Source organism: Cervus canadensis, chromosome 29, assembly GCF_019320065.1.
Source record: "Cervus canadensis isolate Bull #8, Minnesota chromosome 29, ASM1932006v1, whole genome shotgun sequence".
Taxonomy (NCBI): Eukaryota; Metazoa; Chordata; class Mammalia; order Artiodactyla; family Cervidae; genus Cervus; species Cervus canadensis.
The window spans coordinates 45672086-45679905 of record NC_057414.1 but is presented as its reverse complement, the minus strand read 5'-3'; the positions used below and the strand labels follow the sequence as shown (position 1 = coordinate 45679905).

General features: G+C 58.3%; 1 protein-coding gene across 1 annotated transcript; it reads left to right on the top strand.

Annotated features, from left to right (window-relative positions):
- Nucleotides 1-223: 223 nt before the first annotated feature.
- On the top strand, nucleotides 224-6221 carry LOC122430515. Its single transcript, XM_043451098.1, has 2 exons — nucleotides 224-284; nucleotides 3786-6221. The coding sequence occupies exon 2, from the start codon at nucleotides 4353-4355 to the stop codon at nucleotides 5331-5333; it is 981 nt and encodes a 326-aa protein (XP_043307033.1). The 5' UTR covers nucleotides 224-284; nucleotides 3786-4352; the 3' UTR covers nucleotides 5334-6221.
- The last annotated feature ends 1599 nt before the right edge of the window (nucleotides 6222-7820 follow it).

Sequence of the window (7820 nt, the reverse complement as noted above, 5' to 3'; positions counted from 1 at the left end):
TTGTCGTTCCCATAGGTGCTGAGCAGAGTTTAGAGTCCATTGGAGAGGCAGCTGAGGACAGTCAGCGTGGACAGGCCTGAGATGGAGTCCAGGCCCTATGAATTCCCTCTTCAGCCACTGCTGAGTCTTCCAAATTTCCTGGCATCTTGAGTGCAGCATTTTAACAGCATCATCTTTTAGGATTTGAAATAGCTCAGCTAGAATTCCATCACCTCCACTAGCTTTGTTCATAGTGATAGTCCTAAGGCCTACTTGACTTTGCAGTCCAGGATGTCTGGCTCTAGGTGAGTGATCACACCATCATGATTATCTGGGTCATGAAGATCTTTTTTGTATAGTGCTTCTGTGTATTATTGCCACCTCTTCTTGATATCTTCTGCTTCTGTTAGGTCCGTACCATTTCTGTCCCTTATTGTGCCCATCTTTGCATGAAATGGTCCCTTGGTATACACACACACACACACACACATATGTTTTATATATATATAATATATAAAACATATATACATATATAAAACATATATATACACAGGGCTTCCCTTGTGGCTCAGCTGGTAAAGAATCTGCCTGCAATGCAGGAGACCTGGATTCAATCTCTGGGTTGGGAATGTCCCCTGGAGAAGGGAAAGGCTACCCACTCCAGTATTCTGGTCTGGGAATTCCATGGACTGCACAGCCCATGGGGTCGCAGAGTCGGACACAGCTGAAGGACATTCACTTCACTTCGTCTCACACATATACACACATACATGCACACGCTGCCTCGGTGCACGGCCTCAGTGCACACTCACTGTAACCCCTCAGCAAGCCCAGCAACACACCCACAGCTGCCATGACAGTTCTGACGCCAATCATCAAAGGCCAAAAAGTGGGTTGTGGCCCATTTCCTGGAAATCTCCGCCCTTTCCCTGAAATAGTTGGAATAATCCTTCCCCTTATTACTACTCTCTGAAGTTACCCAGCCCATAGAAGCTAGCCACAGCATATTTCAAGGCCACTCTCACCTTCTGAGATGGCCCACACTCTGTCGGTGGAGTGTGTTTCTTTTTGAAAAAATCGACTTCTTGCCTATTACCTTGTCTCTCACTGAATTCTTTCTGAGATGAGAGATCAAGAACCCGAGCTTCATTAACTCCTGAAGCCAGGTGTGTGATCTCAGCTAAAGGACGAGTTTTCTCCAGATTTGAGTCCCAGCCTCATGGGTTCAAATCCCAATCTGAGTTACATGGTTTCAGGACAACACACTCAACACCGCTGACGGCCCATGTCCGGTGATCTTAACCCCACTTGTGAGAGCCCACTGCTGCCCCTCAGATCTTGTCAACCTTGGACCTGCCTCACCCGAGGCTGAAGATCCCAGCCCCGCACGTCCATCCTCCCAGCCCGCCTTGAGTTCATCGCACATCTGCTTTGTCACCTACTTTCCTGCCATTTCCTGTCTTCACGGCTTAGTCACCAACCTAGAACACCCGTCCTTCACGCCAATCCTGCCCTTGCTCCTGTTGATACCGAAAGCTCTGCCTCTGGGCACTGGTGCCAAATTGAACCGCAGAGATAGAGTTTTGGGTGAAGTAGAAAAGAACAGCTTTACCAGGCAGAGAGGGACACATGGGCTCCTGCCCTGAAAACCTGTGTGCTCCCACCCTGGGGTGATGTGATGAAGAATTTGATGGTGATGGTTCAAGGCCAAGGGTTGCTAATACGGATCAGGGTATGTGCAGGCCCCACACTCAAGTGGTAAAGAATCTGCCTGCCAAGGCAGGAGATGCGGGTTTGATCCCTGGGTCAGGAAGATCTCCTGGAGGAGGGCATGGCAATCCCCTCCAGGATTCTTGCCTGGAAAATCCCATGGACAAAGAAGCCTGGTGGGCTGTGGTCCATGGGGTCACAAAGAGTCAGACACGACTGAAGAAGCTGAGCACAGATACAGGTGGGTCTCCTAATGAGCTTCTCTGGTTCTCAAGTTTATCAAACTGCAACCTTCTCTGGAATGAAGATGCTAACATCTTCCATTTGTTTGGGGTTTAAGTGGTCAAAGATACTGTTCTGTGTATCTCTTCAGGTGGAACCAGGACCCTGCTCCAAGCCTTCACTATTGTATCTTGGATGCTCCTCCCTTGTCTCCACATCCCTGCCCTTCCCTGATTAGCAACTGTTTGAAAGACTTCCATGCCCAGGAATCCCACAGGGGTCTACGGGATGGGGCTTCAGTGTCTGTGTCAGATGGACATCACACTCCCCTGGTGGGGGGACTTTGTTAGAACACAATTGCTGGGCCCCAGTCTAGCATTTCTGAGTCATGAGGTCAGCAGGGGTGGGGGTAGGGGGGGCGCTGTGAGGATCCGAATTTCTACCCTGTTCAGGGGCTGCTTGCTGGCCCAGCCACCACTCTGAAACTAGATTCTGTTGCAGTAACAAAGACACCCTAAGCTCTCAGCGTTTTTCTTTCCACACACACACAGTCTTATATGGGTTAACTCTTCCTCATCTTCTGTTGTTTGGAAACTTGTGGCCTCCAAGGTGACCTTGAAAGGGGGGACCACGTGGGAAGTAGCTTGCTTCCCTTCCCCTGCAATCCCACTGGTCGGAACACAGTCACGTGACCTCGAGTGACTGTACTGACCGTACCGGAGGTGGGGGATTGCAGTCTTTCTGTTTGCCCAGCACCTAGCCTCACCTCTTCCCACAGGGCCCCCTGCTGACCAGATGACCTCATCTCACACACAGAACACACCCTCGCCTCCCCGCTGCCTGCCCCGCCTGTGGCTACGGCCACACCAGGTCCAGGCCACCAGCTGGGGACACGTCAGGTCGGCACGTGCCTCCTCTTGGTCCTACAGTTTTTGACTTCAAAAGTTGACACATCGTGTTGGTGTCCCCAGACCCTCAGCCTGGCCTGTGCCCACACTTCTGCTGTGGGACCTGGGGATGCCTGCCCACTGTCCTTGGGGAGTTTTGCCCTTGACTCTAGTCTTAGGCACATGACTCACTTTTGTTCTCATCAAGATGACACAGCCAGGTCGGCCTTCTCATGGATGAGGCACAATGGCACGGAGCCAGGCCATGAGCCCAGGCAACCTGAGTCCTACTTCAAGCGCTGCAGAGAGAGCGTGCCGCCCAGCATCCAGGCGATCGGTTGGATATTTGCTCATTTCGGTGTTCTGCTGTGACAACATTCAAGCAACTTTTCCTGTATTAGTCACGTAGGCCAGGTTGTACTGTGGTGACAGATATGCCCTAGAGCTGAGATGACGAGGCCCTGGCTTAGCAGAGAGGCTGCTGGTGTTACCAAGCCAGGCCTGCGTCCACCTGCCCGTGTGCAGTCCGGTCAGTCTACCCACGCTGAATCGCGGTGGGGGAAAGAGCAGCGTCTCTTGCAGGCGCCGAGCAAGGCGTCCAAGCAGCTAGTGCTTAAAAGGCCTGAGCTCCCCAGAGGCTTCCAGGGTGAGGCAGGGAGGCTGTGGGGAGGGCGATCAGCGTGTGGACACTCTTCTGATTGGTTGGTGGTGAGGTAGTTGGGAGTCAGCATCATCAGCCTTTTGGTTCCAACGTGTCTGGGGTCTCCATGCAGGTGGGCAGCACGCAGTTAACTTCTTCCACTTCGTGGGGGTTTGTGGGTTTAGTCACTCCGTTGTGTCCGACTCTTTGTGATTCCTTGGACTGTAGACTGCCAGACTTCTCTGTCCATGGCATTCTCCAGGCAAGAATACCGGAGTGGGTTGCCATTTCCTTCTTCAGGGGATCTTCCCGACCCAGAGATCGAACCCAGGTCTCCTGTGTTGCAGGCGGATTCTTTACCCTCTGAGCCACAAGGGAAGCTCGGTGTCTGCAAAACAGCTCAAAGGATGTGGCTCAGCCCTGGAGGAGTCACCACAGGTCCTTGACTCTGCTTAGTGGCTAACCTGTGATTATTTTGTCTTATTTGACTGTTTTTCTTTGTTTCTACATCTTCTCGGTTCTCTGATTAAATTTATCCTTCGACTAAAGCTTCTCTACAGACAAAAGGCAGGTGGAGGAAATGGTGGGGGGAGCTCCATCCTGGGAAGCCCCCTCGGGTCCTGCTCAGTTACAGTGGCCGTGAGAGTTGGAAGCGGAGGCTGGAGCTACGGCTCACGTGATGCCGGGGCCTTCGGTAAAGAACACCTCGTGGTCACTTTGCAAGTGGCCCGCGAGGAGACTGAGCCAACAGCCAAGGGCGGAAGCCAGAAAACAGAATGCTGCGTGTGTTGGGGCGCTCTGTGTTCGTCGCTCTTGGCCTCGTGTGTACGCGGAAGAGGTGGGGTCGAGAAGGTCCACTTTGCAAACAGAAACGAAAGTGAATATGAGCACATATTGCAGAAAGGAAAGTGAATATGAGCACATATTCAGAAATTCAGAACTTGGCAAAGTCAAAGCTTGGTAACAGAGGCCCAGGGGAACTCCCGTCTGACCTGGGGCAAGTGGGGCAAAGGTCAGGGGAAGGGTCGAGCTGTGTGTCGAGCCCGAGGGCTCTGCTGGCCGCTGCCGGGGCAGAGAAGTGTGAGTGCACACGGCCCCACACGCTCAAGGCTGTGTCAGCAGCTGGAGGCACGTCTGACGCGGGCTGGCGGCCCTCCTCCACCTGCAGCTTGGCCGACGGGACAGGTGGCCTCCGGGGCTGCTGGGCAAGGGGACGGGAGGGCCAGGCCTGGGTAGTGGGGTGTGTGTGTCCCACCTGCCCACACGCTCCAGCCTGGAAGGGAGCGGGCGCCGTGCATGCCCGTGTCACCTGCCCCGTCTTCCTCTCATCACAGCCTCACACTCCTCTGGCCTGTGGCTGCAGCCTCCAGGCCCCTCCCCAGCCTGGACGTTCAGGCGTGCCCGCTCCCGGCACGGGGCCCCGCACCTCCCAGCAGCTGGACGTTTGGTTTCTTCTGCCTGGACTGTCACATGCACATACCCGCGCAAACACAGCCGTATGCCCACGCATATGCATGCAAATCCACGTGTACCCACACACACCCCACGTGCACACATGCCTGTGTGCACACACACGTCTGTCCACACATGCACACCCACGTGCACACACACAGCCACACACGCACATGCACTGTTCATTCCCCTGGCCTTCTGGGCCTCAGCCTGGAGCTTGCTCACCAGCTGGGCTGAGACCCTCCACAGCGCCCACCGTGGCTCCCACCCCCACCCCGTCTTCCTTCCTCCACATCCCTGGTGAGTCTTCCGCTGTCACTGCCGGCGTTGTCAGCTCTGAGCTGGGCCCTGGTGCCCGGGTGGGTCTGTGGGCTTTGGTGCCGTGGGCAGAGGGGGGCCCGCTGAGTGCACGGGGGTGGGACAGACCGTGGCCTCCAAGCTGACGCTGCAGCTATTGTGTGGGGTCAGGACTGACCCTGGGGGCCCTGGGACCCCTCACTGGAGGCTGTCAAGGGGTCCCCAGGCTGGGCCACAGGTGTTGGACCTGAGAGTGAGCTCACAGCCCAGAGCTGCTGCCACTCGGACACCAGGCAGCCTGGGGGGCCCTTGGGGGACCCCAGTCCCAGCTTTACTGGAGCCTTCAGCTCCAGGGCTGAGGCCAGGACAGGGGCAGCTGCCGGCAGGTCCAGGGCTCTGACCCTGAGCAGCCCAGTGGCTGTTCTCTGGTGCTGCCTGGGGCCCCCACCCCACTCCAGCATCTTGGTGTCAGGATCCTTGCAGCCTGGAAGAGACTTGGGCCTGGGTGTGTGTGTGGGGGCGGCGGTCGCTGAAGCTGTCAGCGGGTGGCAGGGGGTCCTTGCCCAGTCGCTTGCTGTGGGGATGGGGGTGTGAGGGACCCACAAAGCAGACTTGAGTCCCTGGGGGCTTCTTAGACCTTGCCCCCTGAGGCCCTTGAGCCCCAAGATGTGTTGGGTCAGACAAGACCCCCAGCCTCGCCATCCCCAGAGCCGCTCAGAGGTGCCCGACAGGCCGCAGGGGAAGATGAGCTCTCGGGTGCCTCCCGTGGGGTCTCCCAGCTCCCGGCAGAGGCGAGCAGACGCTGAGGCCACGTGGGCAGGCGGACACCCAGGGCCTGGCTGTGGGGCTGCTGCGTGACCACGACCCCTGAGGCCACGCAGAGCCTCTGAGCCAGGACCGGGGCCTGGGTAGGCCCGCCTCGCTGCGCTTGTTCCTGGACTGGGGGGCTTGCCGTTCGCTCGGGCCAGGAGGGCAGAGGCCACCAGGGCCCACCCCGCCTCCTCCTGCGTGATGTGGACTTGAAACCCCCCAGTCTGAGCCCGAGTGTTTGTCCTTCCGGGTCACTCTGACCGTCTGGAGAGGCGCCCGGGCCAGCAGGACGGAGAGCTGCTGGCCATGGTACAGAGTTGGGGGCGGTGAGAACCCCTGGTGGGGGCTCTCAGAGGTTGCCCCTTCCTGCCACCAGCCAGGACCCCAGAGTTGCACCCGACAATATGCATCAGCCTACCTGCCCCGCTTCCCTGTCCTGTGTGAGCGCCGCCGACGGGCAGGGAAGGCTGTCCCCGCCGGCTGCGGCCCGTGTCGTCCGTGTCCCCTGAAGCATGGCCTGTGTGTCCCCGGGACAGGAGCCAGTCAGCGCCTGTGGGGGCGGGCGCCGAGTGCCTTCAGGGACCCCTGCGGCCCCCGAAGCGCAGGGGCCGGGGGCGCTGAGGGGGCGGCCAGGCCTCTGCGTCCTGCCCACGATTGTGAAACTGGGCCATGTTTCCGCACATACGGAAGGCGTGTCAGTACGCAGGTGACAGGACGGACAGCAGGGCCCCCAGGTTCTCAGCAGGCCATGGCCGCCAGCGCACAGCCGTCACCCGCCGGGGTGACCCAGGGCGGGGGGTTACTGGTCGGTGCTGAAGACCCGAGCAGTCGGCAGATGCCCCCCGGGAAGGAAGAGGCTGGGCTGCCCCCAGCGGGCTCCAGGGGTGGAGCCCAGCAGAGCCTCTGAGCACGGGCTGCCTGCGGGTCTGTCTGCGGGTCTGTCTGTCTGCAGGTCTGTCTGCGGGTCTGTCTATCTGCGGGTCTGCTGCGGGTCTGTCTGCGGTCTGTCTGCGGGTCTGTCTGTCAGTCTGTCTGTCTGCATGTCTGTCTGCGGGTCTGCCTGCGGGTCTGTCTGCAGGTCTGTCTGCGGGTCTGTCTGTCTATGGGTCTGCCTGCCGGTCTGTTTGCGGGTCTGTCTGTCTGCGGGTCTGCCTGTCTGCGGGTCTGTCTGCGGGTCTGTCTATCTGCGGGTCTGCTGCGGGTCTGTCTGCGGTCTGTCTGCGGGTCTGTCTGTCAGTCTGTCTGTCTGCATGTCTGTCTGCGGGTCTGCCTGCGGGTCTGTCTGCAGGTCTGTCTGCGGGTCTGTCTGTCTATGGGTCTGCCTGCCGGTCTGTCTGCGGGTCTGTCTGTCTGCGGGTCTGCTGCGGGTCTGTCTGCGGTCTGTCTGCGGGTCTGTCTGTCAGTCTGTCTGTCTGCATGTCTATCTGCGGGTCTGCTGCGGGTCTGTCTGCGGGTCTGCTGCGGGTCTGTCTGCGGTCTGTCTGCGGGTCTGTCTGTCAGTCTGTCTGTCTGCATGTCTATCTGCGGGTCTGCTGCGGGTCTGTCTGCGGGTCTGCTGCGGGTCTGCTGCGGGTCTGTCTGCAGGTCTGTCTGCAGGTCTGTCTGTCTGCGGGTCTGCTGCGGGTCTGTCTGTGGGTCTGTCTAGGTCTGCTGCGGGTCTGTCTGCGGGTCTGTCTGTGGGCCTGTCTGTGGGTCTGCCTGCCGGTCTGCCTGCCGGTCTGTCTTCGGGTCTGTCTTTGGGTCTGTCTGTCTATGCGTCTGCCTGCCAGTCTGTCTGCAGGTCTGTCTGTGGGTCTGTCTGTCTGCAGGTCTGCTGCGGGTCT